The 20,983-nt window shown below is 40.0% G+C and overlaps 1 protein-coding gene across 7 annotated transcripts in view; it reads left to right on the top strand.

Moving 5' to 3' along the window:
* KLHL32 (kelch like family member 32) overlaps positions 1-20,983 on the top strand; it is a 194,407-nt gene that overhangs the window by 83,245 nt on the left and 90,179 nt on the right. For all 7 annotated transcript variants that reach the window (XR_004645182.1, XR_004645181.1, XM_034766004.1 and 4 more), the window contains exon 4: positions 930-1,037. Coding sequence is in view for 5 of the 7 variants with exons in the window: in XM_034766004.1 (XP_034621895.1) it covers positions 930-1,037 (108 nt within the window). In the remaining 2 variants the exon portion in view is untranslated. The remainder of the gene's footprint in view (positions 1-929; positions 1,038-20,983) is intronic.

Genomic DNA, 20,983 nt, shown 5'->3' with positions numbered 1-20,983 from the left:
ACTTTGAAGTATTTCTTTTTGTTTGTCACTGTTGACAAATGAGTGAGTTTATTGACTCATTCCATTTTCTGGGGAGTGTAAAAATGGGGCCTAACAGTTCTGCATCCATACATATGTGGCCTTGCTCTTAATGTACTTTAATATTTTGTGTACCTTGATATCGGTAGATGACTGTTCTTCATGTTACCTCTTTGCCTTTTTTATTTCTAATTTCCTGGCATTCTTTTGTGCTATTTGGATAGGATTACCACTTCTTAAAAAGATGCTTTAACTGTCTTAATGCACTAATTTACTTCTTCAAATAACCATGGAGGGTTTACCTTGCCCTTTTTAACTCTTTAAATATTTTATAGACCTACAAGTCTAATTTACTGTTCTAGTGGTGTTTGATTAGAATGATTTTTCAGGGTCCAAGTTGCCCACTTACACTGAATAGTACCATACTATGTGAGTGGTCCCATTGGTTTTAGTGGAATTACTTGCATAGTAAAGTATTACTCAGTGTAAAGCTATCAGAATTGGATCTTGTTGGATTAGTTGCAGTTTTTCTCTTCAGGGATATGTCTTTGCACTTCTTTATCACTGAAACAGCTCAGTTGCTAACCTACTTACTGAGCGGGAGTCAAAGGAAACCGTAATAATGAAAACTTATCAGTGCTTAATTTATGCCAAGGCTGAGCCCCGGCACCTCTAAGCTTGGCAGTTCATAGCTCTGGCACATCTGGGCTTGCTGCATCAGTTATAAATGTTAAAAAAATTGCTTGAGCCCTGGCACCTCAATAGTAGTCATGGTGCTATGGAGGTGTTTTACCTGGAGAATAGCAAGGGGTGGTTAGGTAGCAAAAATCAACAGTGTTCATCTGAAACTTCTCATGTTTCTCCCTCCATCTCATTTTTAATGTCTGCAAATGTTTCTTTTCTCTTCTTAGGCAATGTTCAGTCTCTGTATGGTTGAGAGTGGAGCTGATGAAGTGAATTTGCATGGTGTCACAAGCCTAGGTTTAAAGCAGGCCCTGGACTTTGCATACACTGGACAGGTATTGTACAATTCTTCAAATTCAAACACATAAATCAAAAAATAAAATCATTCTTGCTACTATAGAAATGCTAAGTGTCAGCTATACAAGCTTACATTTGATATTATTAATCTTCCGCACTTGCAAAGTATGAAGTGTTTGGGCATGTCAATACAAAAATTAGTGGACTTTACTTTGGAGTGGATATTATTTTCTGGAATGCTAATGGGAATGGGGTAAGTTTAGAAGATAAAATAAATAAAGAAAAAGTTAAAAATCACTTAAAAAAGTTAGATGCCTGCAAGTCACCAGGGCCTGATGAAATGCATCCTATAATACTCAAGGAGCTAATAGAGGAGGTATCTGAGCCTCTAGGTATTATCTTTGGAAAATCATGGGAGACGGGAGAGATTCCAGAAGACTGGAAAAGGGCAAATATAGTGCCCAATTATAAAAAGAGAAATAAAAACAACCCAGGAGACTACAGACCAGTTAGTTTAACTTCTGTGCCAGGGAAGATAATGGAGCAAGTAATTAAGGAAATCATGTGTAAACACTTGGAAGGTGGTAAGGTGGAAGGGAATAGCTAGCATGGACTTGTAAAGAACAAATCATGTCAAACCAATCTGATAGCTTTCTTTGATAGGATAACGAGTCTTGTGGATAAGGGAGAAGCGGTGGATGTGGTATACCTAGACTTTAGTAAGGCATTTGATACAGTCTCGCATGATATTCATATCAATAAACTAGGCAAATACAACTTAGATGGGGCTACTATAAGGTGGGTGCGTAACTGGCTGGATAACCGTACTCAGAGAGTAGTTATTAATGGTTCCTAATCCTACTGGAAAGGTATAACAAGTGGGGTTCCGCAGGGGTCGGTTTTGGGACCGGCTCTGTTCAATATCTTCATCAACGACTTAGATATTGGCATAGAAAGTACACTTATTAAGTTTGCAGATGATACCAAACTGGGAGGGATTGCAACTGCTTTGGAAGATAGGGTCATAATTCAAAATGATCTGGACAAATTGGAGAAATGGTGTGAAGTAAACAGGATGAAGTTTAACAAAGACCAAATGCAAAGTGCTCCCCTTAGGAAGGAACAATCAGTTTCACCCATACAGAATGGGAAGAGACTGTCTAGGAAGGAGTACGGCAGAAAGGGATCTAGGGGTTATAGTGGACCACAAGCTAAATATGAGTCAACAGTGTGATGCTGTTGCAAAAAAAGCAAACATGATTCTGGGATGTATTAACAGGTGTGTTGTGAGCAAGACATGAGAAGTCATTCTTCCGCTCTACTCTGCGCTGGTTAGGCCTCAACTGGAGTATTGTGTCCAGTTCTGGGCATTGCATTTCAAGAAAGATGTGGAGAAATTGGAAAGGGTCCAGAGAAGAGCAACAAGAATGATTAAAGGTCTTGAGAACATGACCTATGAAGGAAGGCTGAAAGAATTGGGTTTGTTTAGTTTGGAAAAGAGAAGACTGAGAGGGGACATGATAGCGGTTTTCAGGTATCTAAAAGGGTGTCATAAGGAGGAGGGAGAAAACTTGTTCTCCTTAGCCTCTAAGGATAGAACAAGAAGCAATGGGTTTAAGCTGCAGCAAGGGAGGTCTAGGTTCGACATTAGGAAAAAGTTCCTAACTGTCAGGGTGGTTAAACACTGGAATAAACTGCCTAGGGATCTCTCTGGAGATCTTTAAGAGTAGGTTAGATAAATGTCTATCAGGGATGGTCTAGGCAGTATTTGGTCCTGCCATGAGGGCAGGGGATCGACTCGATGACCTCTCGAGGTCCCTTCCAGTCCTAGAATCTGAGTCCTATGAATCCATATAAAACAGAAAAATCTCTTTATCCTAGTAGTCTGAAATCCTAGAATCCCAAAACTGTAGGGTTAAAAGGGATCTCAAAAGGTCATCTAGTTTAGCCCCCTGCACAGAGGCAGGACCAACTATGCCTAGACCATTCTGACAGGTTTTTGTCTAACCCAGTGGTTCTCAAACTGTAGCTTGGGACTCCAAACGGGGTCGCCATGGCTGGCTTAGACTTGCTGGGCTCAGGGCTGAAGCCCGAGCCCCAGGGCCGAAGCCCAAGGGCTTCGGCCCTGGGTGGCAGGGCTCAGGTTGCAGGCCCCTTGCCTGGGGCTGAAGCCCTTGAGTGTCAGTTTTGGCCCCTCTGCCCAGAGCAGTGAGGCTCCTGATTTGGCCCTCCCACCCAGGACAGTGGGGCTTGGGCAGGCTCAGATGTATTTATAGAACCTCTTCTTATTGGCTTTTATATCCCTTTGCTAGGTGTAACTCATTTTGTGTCTTAGCCTTTGTAAGTTTGTCCCTCATACTTGTGCTATTCATTTGTATTAGCAATTAGTCTCTGTTTCCACTTTTTGTAGGAGTCCTTTTAGATTTTTCAGGTATTAAAGAGGTCTTAATGAAGCCATATTGGCTTCAGATTATTCTATGTTTACTTCACATTGGGATAGTTTGCTGGTGTGCCTTTAATATTAACTCTTTGAGAAACTATCCGCTCTCCTGAGCTCCTTTATCGTTTAGATCCTCCCCCCCCCCATGGAACCCTTCATACCAGTTATCTGAGTTTAAGGTAATCTTTATTGAAATCCAGTAGATGTGATATATCTTGATATTAATAAGGCTTTTGAGACAGTCTCACATGAAATTCTCATAAGCAAATTATGGAAATATGGTCTAGATTAATTTATATAAGGTGGTTGCATCACTTTTTGTCATGATGGCTTGAGCCAATGATGGTCCATAGAGCACTCGGTGGTGGTCTGCAGAAAGCTGGCTGATCACATGATTTTAATCTTCACGATATCCATCTGCTATATCCTATTTAAAAAATGGAAAAAAAAACACACTAAAGACTTTCCTGATAATAAATCTTCCTGGAAGCACTTGTTGTAGATGCCACAGATGTTAAGTTCACTAATCGCAGCAGGGGCTGATCCCTGAGACAGTCTCTCTGCTAAGATGTGGTCCACACTCTGAAAGGGTTGGGAGCCTTGATCTATCTGAAATGACTTTTTATGGTACTAAAGATCTATTTAATGTTGATGAAAACAGGATGCATACCACCTAACATTATCAGGATAAAAACAAACCCCTTCTGAATGTAGAAAGCTTTTTGTTTTATCATCACCTATGTCCCAGACCAGTGACCTTCAGTAGTTAACCTATAAATTAAGGTTCCTAATCCGTGCTTCTGCAAATGACATTTCTGTCTCTGAAAGTTACTGGAAGACATTTCTGTCTGCTCCTTAATTGCTAAGAATATTCAGTTTTTAATCCAGTTACCTTGGGTTTGTTACTGTTTTGTTTTTTAAAAACTAGTTTTAAAATACCATGTGACATTCCAAGTCTTAGGGTATGTCTACGCTAGGTCTGGAAGGTGTAAATTTCACTTTGAGGAAATATACTCGCTCTAGGTCTGATTGAGCTAATGTGCTAAAAATAGATGAGCAGCGTCCCTAAATACAATCCTGCCCTAGATTATAGGTACATACTAGGGGAAGCTAGCCCCTCATGCTGCCACAGCTACATTTTCATATGTAGTGGGCTAACTAGATCAGAATTAGTGCAAGTATGTCTCCTTCAGCTAGAATTTACAGCTCCAGTGTAGACATTCCCTTAGACTGGAATCTTTTAGTAGACTTTGTTGGGCTTGATTATTCACTCTCTTACAGCAGCACAAATTTGATTTAAATTATGTTACTCCTGATTTCAATGGAGAATTAGATCCTTTGTCCCCCCACCCCACCTCCTTTTATAAACTGAATATGCCCAGTTTTTAAAATCTAATCTCACAAACTCTTTGTCACTCACATTATTCATCTTTGTGCTTTCCAATTTGTCAGTTTTACTTTAAATGTGGAGACCAAAGCTGTGCCAACTCTAAACTGTTAGGTACCATGCACAAGAAACTGTTTAAAAAATGTGTATGTTTATTCTTGCAGACATCAGGAATACATAAACTGTTGAATTTTCTCTTATTTATGGAAACTTTGGCTAACCAGAGTATTGCTGGAAATATTGCTTATTTAGTAGATAGATCCCATGGTGAACATTCGCTGTTGTTTAATTTCGAAAAAAGAATCTGTTACCATTTCATTATTGCACAAGGTTGTAAAAATCTCATTTAATATATCTGCTTCCAAAATATGGTTAGATTATAAACCCATAATTTCTGTATAAAGAAATAATTAAACAAATAAATAAAGAGAAAATTAAATTCCGAAGGCAGGAAATCTGTTTGAACTGATTTTAGAAAAGTTGTGTTCTTTGTTACCAAGCCAAGTGGCACAGACAACAAAGACGTAAACAAATTAATTTTGGTTTTATAGACTAACTCTCTGTCAGTTTGAAGAATATAAAAATTTTTCAAAGAAGTTTTCCCTCTGCCATATATAAGAAGGGTAGAAATTCAGCCATTGTTCAGCAGTGCCTTTTGCTGTATGTATCCTGAAAGCATGTCATGCGTACTCATTTTGTTCTTCCTTCAAGCTAAGTATTCTTGAATTCCTTAATAAAATGGAAGGGTTTTTTTTAAATGCTTTTCTTTCTTGTGCTACTAGTGAAGAATGTATTATTTTGTATGACAGTGAAAATATGCCAACCCAGAGGAGAAAGTTTTAACCATTAAATCATACTTTCTTGTCAATGAACCAGGAATTCCAGGTTCTGTTACTGCACTGGCTCATTTAATGAAGCCTATTTTCAAAATTATCCTTCAAAGCATTTTGAGTGTCCAATTTCAGACATATCATGCCTTATTTTCATAGCGGCCAAGCATCTCCAACTGCAGTTGAAGTCAGTGAAGGCTGTAGGTGCTTGCTTTCCGTCAAAGCAGGGCCCTTGCTCTCTAAACTGGGATACCTCAAAATTACCAGACACTGCTGAAAATCTGGCTCTACGCTTTTTTGTGCCTGAGGTTTCCCATCTATTAAATGGAGATAATAATACTCACCTATCTCTGAATGGTATTCAGAGTCTTTATTAACTAATGTTCATAAATCACTGAGAGCCTCAGATGAAAGCACCTATATAAGTGCAAAGCATTATTTTTATTATTCTGAAATATACTGATGATATAATTTATTAAATTGTGCCAGTAATTAAAAGATACCAGCATACTTTCTTCGGTTTTTGAATAAGCTCTACAAGAGCTTCCCCAGGGTGACATAATGTCTACAATCCTCTATTGAAAAATAGGTGCCTTCCAGTTTGCAGCCTTGATCCTGCAAACTCTTACTCTTGTGAGCTATTGTACATATGAGTTGGCCTGGTAAATTAACTGGTACTATTCACGTGTGTAAAGTTGCTCATGCATGAAAGTGTTTGCAGGATTGGGGCCTATGTTCTCCTCTCTGTATCAGACCTACCAAATGCTAATATGAAAGTGTAAGCAAATAAGAAGTGCCATTGAAGAGTAGTATTAATCATGTTTTCATAAATATAGCTCAGACAATGATATGCAGTCTCAGAACTACAGAGACAATATGATGTTTCCCTAATGTGTTTTTAATGCTTTCCGTTGTGAACTGATCTTTATTAATAGATTCAAGGGACAATTGTGATCATCTAAGAATACCCAGTGTATAACACAGGCCATAGAACTTCCCCAAAATAATTCTTAGAGCATATCTTTTAGAAAAGCTTCCAATCTTTATTTAAAAATTGACAGTGATGGAGAATCCACTACGTCTTTTGGTAAATTGTTCCAATGGTTGATTACTCTCACCATTAAAAAATTGCGACTATATTTCCAGTCTGAATTTCAACTTCCAGACATTGGATCATGTTTTAAGTTTCTCTGCCAGATTGCAACAGCAGGTAGGTATTTATAGACTGAAATCAAGTCACCCCTTCACCTACTCTGTTTTAAGCTAAATAGATTTCAACTCACTGTTTCCATCACTAGAGGGCATATTTTCTAATCCTTTCTAATGCGAAGTCATTCTCATGGCTTTTCTCTAAATCCTCTCCAATTGATCAACATCCTTCCTGAACTGTGGACATCAGAGCTGGTCACAGAGTTCCAGCAGCAGTTGCACCAGTACCAACACTTGAGATTCCCTTGTTTATACATCCCAGGATTGTATTAGCTCTTTTGGCCACAGCATCACACTGGGCGCTCCTGTTTAGATGATTACAACCTCCAAATCATTTTCAGAGTCCCTGCTTCCCAGGATAGAGTCCCCCATCCTGTAACTATGGCCTAGATTCTTTGTTCCTAGCTGAATACATATACATTTAGGGATGTATATTTGTTTGTGTCCAGTGTACCAACAATCTAAGATTGCTGTATTAGTCACCTGTCATCTTCATTATTTGTGTCCATCTGCAAACTTTATCAGGTTGTTGATAAAAATGTTAAATAGCATAAGGCCAGGAACAAATCCCTATAGGACCCCAATAGAAAAACACCGGTTGATGATGACGCCCCATTTACTATTACATTTTGAGACCTATCAGTTAGCCAGCTTTTAACCCATTTTAATGTGTGCCATGTTAATTTTATATTGTTCTAGGTTTTTTGACCAAAATATCAGGTAGCACCAAGTGAAACCCTTAGATGTCTACAAGGCATATTACATCAACACTGTTACCTGTTATCAGCCAAACAGATATCAAGTTAGTTTGACAGGGTCTGTTTTTCTTAAGCCTGTGTTGATTGACATTAATTACACTGCTCTACAATTTCTGAGACGTTGTCTGCTTCAGAGATAAAATGTGCTATTTATTATGTATTTTGATGTGCTGAATTCAAATATGACAATTAAAACAACTGATTGGCTACTGTTTCTAAGATATTTAAGTTTTTACATTTTATGTCTATATATATATTGTGTAGATAGTAGAGTTTTAATCATAAATTGTAAACCTAGGTCTTTTCATGTGTTTATGGTTGCTTTACATGATAATATTTCACCTATCCTGTTTATGTAACACTTTAAAAATCAGCAAAAGGGTTATATAAATAAAATTTATTATGAAACAAAAGGCAAAAAACTATTATGTTCATAGTTTAGTCCTATTCAGTGTCTACTCGGCGCTTCTTGGCTTGTCTCTTGTATTCATTAAATGGAGCATCTCTTGTCACTGTCCAGCAATAGTCTGCAAGCATTGATGGGCTCCATTTGCCCTGATAGCGTTTCTCCATTGTTGCAATGTCCTGGTGAAATCGCTCGCCATGCTCGTCGCTCACTGCTCCGCAGTTCGGTGGAAAAAAATCTAGATGAGAGGACAAAAAATGTATCTTTAGTGACATGTTGCAACCAAGGCTTTTGTATGCCTTGAGGAGGTTTTCCACCAACAACCTGTAGTTGTCTGCCTTGTTGTTTCCCAGAAAATTTATTGCCACTAACTGGAAGGCTTTCCATGCTGTCTTTTCCTTGCCAGGCAGTGCATGGTCAAATGTATCATCTCGAAGAAGTTCACGAATCTGAGGACCAACAAAGACACCTTCCTTTATCTTAGCTTCACTTAAGCTTGGAAATTTTCCACGGAGGTATTTGAAAGCTGCTTGTGTTCTGTCAATGGCCTTGACAAAGTTCTTCATCAGACCCAGCTTGATGGGTAAGGGTGGTAACAAAATCTTCCTTGATTCAACAAGTGGTGGATGCTGAACACTTTTCCTCCCAGGCTCCAATGACTGTCGGAGTGGCCAATCTTTCTTGATGTAGTGGGAATCTCTTGCACGACTATCCCATTTGCAGAGAAAACAGCAGTACTTTGTGTATCCAGTCTGCAGACCAAGCAAGAGAGCAACAACCTTCAAATAGCTACAAAGCTGCCACTGATGTTGGTCATAGTTTATGCACCTCAAAAGTTGTTTCATGTTGTCATAGGTTTCCTTCATATGGACTGCATGACCAACTGGAATTGATGGCAAAACATTGTCATTATGCAATAAAGCAGCTTTGACTCGTCTTTGATGAATCAATGAACAGTCTCTACTCATCTGGATCATGAACGATGTTGAGGCCTGCCATCACGCCATCGATGATGTTGCAGGCTACAAGATCACCTTCCATGAAGAAGAATGGGACAAGATCCTTTTGACGGTCACGGAACATGGAAACCCTAACATCACCTGCCAGGAGATTCCACTGCTGTAGTCTGGAGCCCAACAGCTCTGCCTTACTCTTGGGTAATTCCAAATCCCTGACAAGGTCATTCAGTTCACCTTGTGTTATGAGGTGTGGTTCAGAGGAGGAGGATGGGAGAAAATGTGGGTCCTGTGACATTGATGGTTCAGGACCAGAAGTTTCATCCTCTTCCTCTTCCTCATCTGACTCAAGTGAGAATGATTCTGGTGCATCAGGAACCGGCAGCCCTTCTCCGTGGGGTACTGGGCGTATAGCTGATGGAATGTTTGGATAATGCACAGACCATTTTTTCTTTTTTGACACACCTTTCCCAACTGGAGGCACCATGCAGAAGTAACAATTGCTGGTATGATCTGTTGGCTCTCTCCAAATCATTGGCATTGCAAAAGGCATAGATTTCCGTTTCCTGTTCAACCACTGGTAAAGATTTGTTGCACAAGTGTTGCAGCATATGTGTGGGGCCCACCTCTTGTCCTGATCTCCAATTTTGCAGCCAAAATAAAGGTGATAGGCTTTCTTAACCATAGTGGTTATACTGCACTTTTGTGATGCAAAAGTCACTTCACCACAAACATAGCAGAAGTTATCTGCACTGTTCACACAAGTACGAGGCATCTCTGCTCACTTTGGCTAAACAGAAATGTGTCCCTTTGCAAAATCAAACTCTGACAAATAAGAGAGCACGACACTGTATGATTTCTGATATAAGCTTCGTTATGATTGCATCATCCATGACTTCTAGGAATAACATGATGCAATTCATATCATGTATGACGCAATACCAGCTTCAGATTGCATCATTCATTGTTTTGCCTAAAAAGCAAGTACTGTCCAAACCCAGTCATAGATTTATTCATAGATCCAGTCAAAGATGTATTTTAGTCATTTCTGGTTTAAATTGAGATCCCTTCCCTTTATAACTCACTTATCCTCCGCCATTCCCAAGTCAAGGGTTGTATATACTGACCCAATAGCATATCTTGAAAACTAGAGCCAGCCAATAATTTTAAGCATCATTTTCATTCTCAGTGACCCAGAATTAGTAAAGTTTGACTACATTTATTTCAGAAGCATTTTGGCTGTAGAGCAGTGTTACCCATCTTTTATTCTATATTAATCACTCACTCCATTATCTTGTCCAGGATCGATGTCAGAGTGACAGGCCTATAATTACCCAGGTCATCTCATTTACCCTTTTTTAAATTTTTGTTCCTAATGTACTTTAAAAACTTCTTTTTGTCCTTAACTCTCTCTCTTTTTGTGTCTCTTTGCTGAGCATAGGTTTCTCCTTGTGTCCCTTTGCTTCCTTTATCAATTTTCTAGAATTCCTAAATTGTGATTTATATTCATTATTATCAACTTTCCCTTCCATTTGTTTTGTGTATTTTTTTTATAGCTGCCTTCACTTCCCCTCTAAACCAGGTTGTTTTTTTAAAAAACATGGCTTTCCTCAATTTTGGCTTTTTGGGGGGGCATCTATAAAAGTGCTCCTAAACAATTCCCAGTTATTATTCACATTTTTCTGATTAAATTCTTTCTCACAGCTGATTTGGCCCATAATTGTTTTCAGCTTTGTGAAATTGGGCCTTTCAAAGCACTAGCTGTGAGTGCTTGTCTCTGTCTATATTTATCTATTACTGGTCTGATTTTTATTCTACTTACAAATTATAAATGTGGTGAAGTCAAGATCACAGGTACATAAGCTACCATTAATTTTAAGTTTGGTGATCAGTTTTTCTTTTTTGTCAGACCAGGTGTAATGTAGAATTTCCTGGTCTTGATTGTAACCCTTCTTGAATTAGGAAACTGTCATGTAAAGTGTGAAACCACAGTGCTTATGAGGTGACTCAAATTGTTGGGAGTCTTGATGCTAAGTTGATGGTAAGGATTGGAGAAGTATTTTTTGTAATGGAAAATATTACTCTGCGTACCAACCCCCCTCCCCCCAGTAACTTCTCATTACAATCATTGAGATGGTCAAGTGGATAATCTTTCACAAAAAAGAGTTAAAGGATTGTATGCCAGTAAAAACAGAAACAAATATAGAAAGAACAATATGTGACATTTTTGGGATCTCCTAGACCAGTAAGGGGTACCATCAGCATCTACCCTATAACCTTGGATGCCTTTATGCTTTGTCTTTGGTTCAGAACCCTGACAACAGTTACCTGCACACAAGCACAAGGTCTCACCCTGGCTTCCACTAGCCTCGTTACTCATTGCAGGGCGACACCAACAGCCCTTCCAGTCCCAAGTCTCCCCAAATCCATTCACCCTGAGTTCTTAACTATCAGACACTCTGACTTCCCTGAACTCCCTCTTGTTCATCATTGCCAAAGGCATGAAACCAGACCCCCAGATACCAGCTTACTTTGATACACACACTCCACAGAATTTGCACACCGGCTCTGGGTAAAAATAAACAAAAGGTTTACTTCGTAGAAAAACCACAGATTCAAAGATAAAATAGTACAGAAAAGCAGATATTTTCTGTATAACTTGTATATGAACATAAGAATGCAACCTTAGGCTTTACACTTTCAAATTCAATAAACTCTCTTTTCTAATACAAGTTACCTATTGCTTCTGATCAGTTTCCTAGCATAACCCCTGCCACAGAAGGGACCCTGCATTTCATAGACAAAATCAACCAAATGGCTGGCACTCAGTTTCTGGATGAAGATCTGTTTCAAGCCTCATTTTTAAGAGGGCTTTTCTCTCTCTCTGTGTCTCTGTCTCCTGGTATGGTGACTAATGGTTATACAAGGTGGGGAAATTCTATCCGGGATGTCACAGGACACAGCTACACTAGAGAGTTTACAGCGGCGCAGCTGTACCAATGTCGCCTTACCTGCTCCTGCGAGTGGCAGTAGCTATGTTAGTGGGAGAAGCTCTCCCGCCGACATAGCGCTGTCCACACTGGTGCTTATGTCTGTGTAACTTTTGTCACTCGGGGGTGATTTACAGCTGGTATAAGCTGTAGTGTAGACTTACTACTTGTAAGATAGGCTATCTAAACTGGTTTAAGTATTTAATCTTTCATCTGTTTTTCTTTAAATTTTGTAAACCATTCTAAGTTTCATCTGTAAACTGAAATGCTATATAACTAAAAACTTAGCCTTCCTTTCTGGGATATTTGAGACCTCTAGTGGAAATGTTTGGTATTCTATGAAGTTAGCAGTACAGTTCATTGTTTCCAAGATGTTGTTAAAGGTTATTAAAATTAAGAAACTTAATTTGTCATCTGTCTTTGGAAATAGCATGAGAATGCTACCTGAAATTTAAATTTCTGAAGTTCTTTCATCCTCGGGACTGAAATGGACGGATAAAGAGAGAAATTTAGGCCCCCAATGGTGCAGTCAAATACACATGGGCAGACCATGTTTTATCCTAATTATTGATGGAAGATTTTTGGTTTTAAGGGGAAATTGATTTTTCAATAGAATAAATTATATTAAAACTCAAGTTATAACTATTGAGTAAATAATAAAATATTTCTCCCACTTTGGGGCTTTTTTTTTTTTTTTTTTTTCCCCAAGAGGGCCTGAACCTTGATCCTGATCTCATGATTCGGTGGTATAGAATGACCCTGATTCTGTTCTCCTACTAGTTTTACCCCGGTGTAGCTTAACTGACTTCAGTGGAGTTTCTCCTGGCTTAGTACCATCAGGATCAGGCCAATTGTGTGCATAATAATTCTTTGTGTGGTATAATAATTCTTTGTGCCTAAATTTGCTTTAGATCTTCAAAATGCTTTACAAACATTCAGTAATCAATCTTACTAACCATGCAAAGTTGGTCATTAAAATCCTATATTACAGATAGGAACATTGAGACAGAGAGGTCAAATGATTACTCTGAGGCCACAGTATTGTCAGAACCAGGCTTAGAATTCAGGAATACCTGACTTGCAGTCCTGTGTCTAAACCATGCTCCCCTCCCCCTGGAATGTAATGCTGGAAAATTACTGCAGAATAATTGGCCTTGAAATGTGTGACAGCTCCCATCAAATCAAAACGAACATGAGTCACATTCTTGTTTGTAGATGTATAACTCCATTAATGTTTAGAATAGTTTTATGCATATACCTGAGACCAGAAACTGGCTCATTATATAAACCCATCTGCACTGTTACCACCGTGAAACCTGTCCTATACACAGACTGTTGATGTATATTTTATATACATGTAATATTATATACTTTGCTATGCCCATAAAAGAACTGAAATTGAAACTAAAATGATTATCTCAGAAAATAAAATGCTAGAAAAGTGTATTTTTCTTCATATTACAAACCGCACAACTGACTGAATCAATCCCACAGTCCCTAATCACATCAGAACAACAACAATGAGGCCTCCAGTACATAAAGGAGATAAATATATTTTAAAAACAAAATTTAAGGAATAACAATCCTGTTTATTCCTGTTTGCACCAACTATACTTAGGCTACATCTACACTACAGGGGGGGGTGTCGATTTAAGATACGCAAACTCAGCTACGTGAATAGCGTAGCTGAATTCGACGTATTGCAGCCGACTTACCCCGCTGTGAGGACGGCGGCAAAATCGACCTCTGTGGCTTCCCGTCGACGGCGCTTACTCCCACCTCCGCTGGTGGAGTAAGAGCGTCGATTCGGGGATCGATTGTCGCATCCCGACAGGACGCGATAAATCGATCCCCGAGAGGTCGATTTCTACCTGTCGATTCAGGAGGGTAGTGTAGACCCAGCCATATATGTACCAAGTCTGTTTATCAAGCAACAAATTTTCTCAGCCAATACATAGTCAATTTTAGTAATATGGTCTATGAAGTAGATTCTCAGTAAGCCCCTGGTAATGAACTTTTTGGCAAAAATGCCTTAATTTTCCACTTTTGAATTTATTAAATAACTTATTAAAACAGAATAGAGTCATCATCTTTACAGAGTTTGTCAGTTTGACAGACTCTTCCAATACATGCATAGTGCTATAAACACAGTGCAACATAGACATTGTTATAAAAGATCAACTGGCTACACCCTTCCCATGGATTCTTTCTACATTCAATCTGACTATATGAAATCTCCCTTTGAAAATCATCAGAGGGGAATCAAGGGATCTTGTCAATAAAGAAGAGTATGTAGACTGAAAGAAACGCAGCGTTCCTGTAAATAATTTTGGCTCTGATGCAGTGAAGCCCACAACCATCAAGGGCTTGAGTCCCATTGATTCAAACAAAAGCTAAAGTGCTTTGCTGAATTGGGGTTTTTATCCCCATAGAATACATTATCTCACACATTTTTAATATATGATAATCAATAATAATACTTTGCACTGAAATAGCTCCTTACAGCTGAGGAATTTAAGCATCTTATAAAAGTGGTTAACCATTATTCTTATTTTACTGCAGTAACGGTGCAGAAACCGAAACACAGGTCACACAACAAGTCAGTGGCATAGTAAAGATTAGTACCAAGCTCTCCCAACTAAGTTCTGTGTTCTAATGCTTAGGCTACATCTAAGGGATGTGGTTCTTAGCTCTTGTAGATATACTCATGCTAGCTCTCATCTGAGCTGGCATGCTTAGTAGTGCAGCATGGGCGGTGGCAGCATGGGCTAGTCACCCTGAATACAAACCCACCTGAATCTCGTGGGTACTGTACTCACAGTGGCTAGCTTGTGCTGCCTCTGCTGCTGCTAGTGCTACACTACTATTTTTAGCACGCTAGCTCAGATGAGAACTAGCCCGAGTATGTTTACGCAAGCTGGGAATCCCTAGGTCAGAGTGTCGATATAGCCGTTAGGTAACGCTTAACAGATTGTTCTGGACTTTTACAACCAGTGTGGGTTTTTTCTCTTTCCCGATGTTGTAAAGATGCTGCTACATTACCAAAAAATTCAGCAGTCTCCTTGGATTTTAAAATTCTTGTAAACCAACAAAGCATTTGACATTAAGAAGAATGAGTGAGACCGTGCTAATCACAGGGATCTCCTATATCATTTTGTATCTGTGTCTTTTTCCCAATTGTTGAGCGTTTGATTCATGGGTCAAGACAGTCTTTTGGCTTGACTCTAGCTGGGACTTGCTTTCCAGCCTGCCTGGGATTAGAACAGCCTTACAATTTGTGTGTATAAAGGATGTTTTAGACATCAATGGGCTGGACTTTTCAGAAGTTCTGGATATCTGAAGTCCCTATTACCTTCAATTGGAGTTGTGAGTGTTCAGAACTTCTGAAATTCAGGCTCAATATGTACATTGTTTTTAAATCTGCATTTATATTAGAACTCTTTTCCATTTCTGAAAGCCAAATGGGAAACTGTATCTACTCTGTAAATAAAGGAAAAAATCATTTTAAAACTATTTTTGGCTAGTGCGTTTTTTGTGGCAAAAAACTATTTGTCTTTGAAACACTCACCTACCTACATGAATATATTACGTTAGCTGTCTCTGTTTATCTTATTCAATCAATATTGCAATAAGGGAAATTCAAAGTTCTTTTTAGCCATTAAGTAGGAAAACAGAAGGAATCCTACCATTTGAAAATTAAGATTAAAATCAGTCTCTCTTATTAGGTGTGTTGTTTACAGCTTTATTGTATTTCCTGACAAATGCTATTTCTGAAATGAGCTCTTGTAAAATGAGTTGTTGGTTTCTTTCACATGTTTGGGTTGTAGTCAATGTTCTCTTAAAACTCTCCAAAAAGTAAGGACATTCACCCTTGATGTGGCTTTAAGCTTTTTCGGTTACACAAGTGGTGTATGTGGCTCTGTGATCGGTCTCTGACAGCACTTCAGCAAACCAGGAAAACAGATTTAATATTTCAGTGGGAGTGCCATCTTGTGGTTGGAAAATCCTTTCATTACTGAAATCACACACACAAAACAACTGTTTGATACATATTGAAAGGTGAACTGTCAGGTTGGAGGGAGGTCACCAGTGGAGTACCTCAAGGTTCGGTTTTGGGTCCAATTTTATTTAATCTATTATTATTATTACTGACCTCGGAACCAAATGTAGGAGTGGGCTGCTAAAGTTTGTGGATGACACAAAGTTGGGAGGTATTGCCAATTCGGAGAAGGATCGGGATATTCTGCAGGGAGACTTGGATGACCTTGTAAATTGGAGTAATAGAAATAGGATGAAATTTAATAGTGAAAAGTGTAAGGTGATGCATTTAGGGATGACTAACAAGAATTTTAGTTATAAGCTGGGGACGCATCGGTTGGAAGTAACGGAGGAGGAGAAGGACCTCGGAGTCCTGGTTGACCGCAGGATGACTATGAGTCGGCAATGTGACGTGGCCGTGAAAAAAGATAATGCGGTCTTGGGATGCATTAGGCGAGGTATATCTAGTAGGGATAAGGAGGTGCTGCTTCCGTTATACAAGGCACTGGTGAGACCTCATTTGGAGTACTGTGTGCAGTTCTGGTCTCCCATGTTTAAAAAGGATGAACTCAAACTGGATTGGGTACAGAGAAGGGCTACTAGGATGATCAGAGGAATGGAAAACCTGTCGTATGAAAGGAGACTTGAGGAGGTAGGTTTGTTTACCCTAACCAAAAGAAGGCTGAGGGGGGATATGATTGCTCTCTTTAAATATATCAGAGGGATAAATACCAGGGAGGGAGAGGAATTATTTCAGCTCAGTACTAATGTGGACATGAGAACGAATGGATATAAACTGGCCGTGGGGAAGTTTAGGCTTGAAATTAGACGAAGGTTTCTAACCATCAGAGGGGTGAAATTTTGGAACAGCCTTCCGAGGGAAATAGTGGGGGCGAAAGACCTCTCTGGCTTTAAGATTAAGCTAGATAAGTTTATGGAGGGAATGGTTTGATGGGATAACGTGATTTTAGTCAATTAATCAACAACGTGCCATCACTGGTAAACAGTATCAATGGTCAATGAGGGTCTGGCTGGAGAATCTTGCCTGCATGCTCGGGGTACTGATCGCCATATTTGGGGTCGGGAAGTAATTTTCCTCAAGGGTAGATTGGCAGAGGCCCTGGAGATTTTTCGCCTTCCTCCGCAGCATGGGGCGGGGGACGCTAGCTGGAGGATTCTCTGCGACTTGAAGTCTTTAAATCACAGGATTTGGGGACTTCAACAGCTGAGTAAAGGGAAAGGGGGTGGGTCAGCTTTTGTGGCCTGCATCATGCGGGAGGTCAGACTAGATGATCATAATGGTCCCTTCAGACTCATAGATTTTAAGGTCAATGAGTTATCCTGAAGCTCAGTTTTCAACTTGCTCCCTTGAAGTTAGGTGCTCCAGCTTAATTTATTCTAGCAGAGTCCGCAGAGTAGTGGGAATCCTACCAAATAACAAACAAGTGGTACTCAGTGCAACTAGTACAGCTCTACCCCGATATAACACTGTCCTCGGGAGCCAAAAAATCTTACCACGTTATAGGTGAAATCGCGGTATATCTAACTTGCTTTGATCCGCCGGAGTGCGCAGCCTCGCCCCCCCCCCCCCCAGAGTGCTGCTTTACTGCGTTATATCCGAATTCATATTATATCGGGTCATGTTATATCGGGGTAGAGGTGTACTATTAATGATTGCAATTACAGCAGCATGTGTTTGACCTCTGTCCAAAAAGCCACCCCTTGATGTTGACAATCTATCCAGCTATCAACCAGTATTTAATCATCGATTTCAGTTAAAATTATTCAAAATGTCATGAAGGTGACAACTCTGAGCGTATCTTGATACCTCTGACTTTCCTGATCTTTTTCAGTTTGGGTCTTGGGCACATCGCTGAGAAAACTAGTTGATGATCTTTCCTTGGCAAGATCCATGTAGCTATTAACTAGTTCTATCAGCTGCCTTTGATACTGGGGATCATGAGGTATTTATTAAATTGCTTTTGGTCCCTGGTAGGAGTAGATGGAACTGCCCTCAAATGTCTTTGTTCCTTTTTCTCAGGGAGATCCCAGAGAGTAATTCCTGCAGAGTTCTGTGCTATCACCCCTCTTACTCATTGCATATGACAGGCCATTGGGAGAGTTAGTAAGGAGACAGGGCTGAAGTGCTTTCAATATTGTAGTTTCACTCAGCTTTGTATCTCATTCTTGCACTTCCCAGGCTGGACAATCTATATTTTAGTGTTTCCATGGTCTTGGAACATGGATGGGAGTGTATTGGTTGACACTCAATCCAGAGAAGACTGAGGTGACTATAATGGGTAGAGGAAAAAGCCACTAAAATATTTGGCTGAGGTTATATCAGACTCCCTTTCCCACCCCCTTCCCAAAGTTGAGGATCTGTGTCTACCACTTGTTACCAAAGCTTGTAAATTGGGAGTCTGGTTAGAGTCCTCACTTCTTTTTGACTATCAGTGGTGAGTGGCATGGCTTTTTTTCCACCTGTGTCTGGTCAGGAGATTGCGTCCTCTTCTCTCATTATTATTTTATTATTTGTATTGCAGTAGCACCAAAGAGCCCCAGTCATGAACCAGGGCCCCGTTGTGGTAGGTGCTGTACAAACACAGAACAAAAAGATGATTCCTGCTCCAAAGAACTTTCACTCTACATAAACATTCTCTGATGTGGACTTGGTACCATGAATCATGGTACCATCAGCTCTATATTAGACACGTGCAAGACATAACAGCCTGGGTAGTGTTCCATGGCCAGGGAATGTATAAAGCTTGGGGTAAACCAGGCCAGTCCAAGTCTGTTGGCTTGGTTTGCTTTTTCTGTCCTTTGCTGTTCTTTATTTCTAATCAAATCTGAGACTGGGTGTTTTGGGGGGTTTAAAAAAGTATCCCAGATGGTCCTGACTTTGGTCGTCTATCTCTGTTAGCTTATGACAAAAGGAGAGACGATGAAGTTGGAACTAACCTTTACCTCACCAGCCCTCTAACCTGACAAATGAACTGTGGATTCTGCCTGCCTAAGGCAGGAGCCACCACTTTAGCTTGAGGTTAACAGTCATCGCCTGCCTAGCACCTCCTTGCGAAAGAAGCACCCTGTTTTTCTTCTCTTGTCTCCTCTCTTATCTGTTTGATTGTGTTCAGCTGGGGATATGAAGAACTGTGTAAGCAAACTTAAACTACCTTGGCTGAACCCCAGATATTATTTCCACCACTTACTAAAGGAAAACTAGGTGTTCAAGCTTGTTGGGACAGGGGCTATCTTTTAATTTGTTTGCATAGTGCCCAGCGCTATGGAGCTCTGATTCTTCATGGTACCTCTGGGTACTACTTTAATACAAACAATGATTATCAGAGTCCCATGTATCCGTGGTTATGGAATTTGTCATAGAATTCAGCCCCTTGTGGCAGAACTGTGCTTCAGAAACTCAGCTTTCATTTAAAATATAGTTGCAGAGTAAACCAAGAACTGACTGTAAACCAATGCAGTGTCATCTGCCCGCATCTACTGACAGCCCAAAACAATAGCTCTGAGAGGTGTGACCTGCCCTGCTCACTTTAACCAGAATTGAACTCCCCAATTCCGTGACTGTGTAATTTGGAATTTTCCCAAGATGCTACAGGATTCAGCATTCTGCTGCTGACAAGTGCCCAACATTTTGTTTCTGTCTCCCTGCTACGTCTGGGCCACCCCATTGCTGTTCCTTACTCTACAGATTTCCCCACAAAGCAAAGTTAATTGGATTACACCACATGCTCCTTGCTGTGCCCCAGGGAGCTAGGCAATGGTGGAGAATGTTGGGGAATTAGGGATGGAGGCCAGCTTGTAACTGAGGAGCAAGGGGATCTGGAGACATAACATAGCAAATTAAGCTGTCTGGAGAACAGTGAAGCACTTGAGGCCTGGGAGCTGGGAAGCTACTGAAACTGGCTACAAGCTCTCCCCTTCCATAAGACGTAAGGGAGAAAGAGGTTGAGATTGGTCGCTTGGACCGCATCCTAGGAGATGAAGCCTGGAGAGCATAATGACAAAATCCATTCTCAAAAATAATCATGGTAAAAAATAATCAACAAATATTCTGTCAATGAGTATTTTCAACTATGAGACATAGCTGTGTGTGTTTGTGGGTGGAGGGATGGGGGGGAAAAAGGTGTTGCTTGCTGATAGAATAAAATGTCTCAGAATTTGGTCCCAATGTACTACTGAGTGGCAGAATTCCCAATTTAACTGCACCTCTGACCTCCAGGGTCCCCTGGTGGCCTCCACAAGGGCACCCTGCTTGATCTCAGACCTTTACCCTTGATCTCTTTGGGGTTAGGATCCACGGATCCTCTCCATCCAGAGTAGGGACTAGGTTTCAGATTCCTGCAATTCACTGTGATCACCTCAGCAGATACGACTTTAGTCAACACCCACAGTTCTGTTCTCTCAGGGACAATGACAAGGTAAATCAGCAACCAGCAAGCACTCATAAAGCAGAGTACTATTTATTCAGAACACAAGCATTTCAAAGAAACCATATCTTAAAAACAATAAACAGCTTACATTCATGCTAGTTTACTAATGGTCACCCATCTTCCATATGTAGACTCTGGTTTAAAGGTATTTTTTGTTCCTTTTCTGTCTCTGGTCAGACTCCTGAGAGTTCTTGGATCAAGTGCAAGTGACCATCTCCCAAGTCTGGGCTGTCACTTTATACAGTTTCAGGTCCTTTATTCATTATTTGAACCAGGTCAAACCAGTTTGGATGCTGTTTCCACAGGGGAATGAAGCTTCAAAACATTTGTTACCTGCATTGTTTCAGTATTGCATTAATTTGCATTAATTACCCCCACTGACTTTAATTCCTGTAGGAAACATTCTGTCTCAGACCCATTCAGCCAGGAATAGCTGGCCAGCCCTTAAAGATGCATGTAACCTATATAAAATCAACACAAAAGTCTTTGACTATTCCAGGATTCCATAGTATTGGACCTGTC

Source organism: Trachemys scripta, chromosome 3 (assembly GCF_013100865.1).
Source record: "Trachemys scripta elegans isolate TJP31775 chromosome 3, CAS_Tse_1.0, whole genome shotgun sequence".
In the NCBI taxonomy this organism is placed as follows: Eukaryota; Metazoa; Chordata; order Testudines; family Emydidae; genus Trachemys; species Trachemys scripta.
This window is presented reverse-complemented; position numbering and strand designations above follow the sequence as displayed.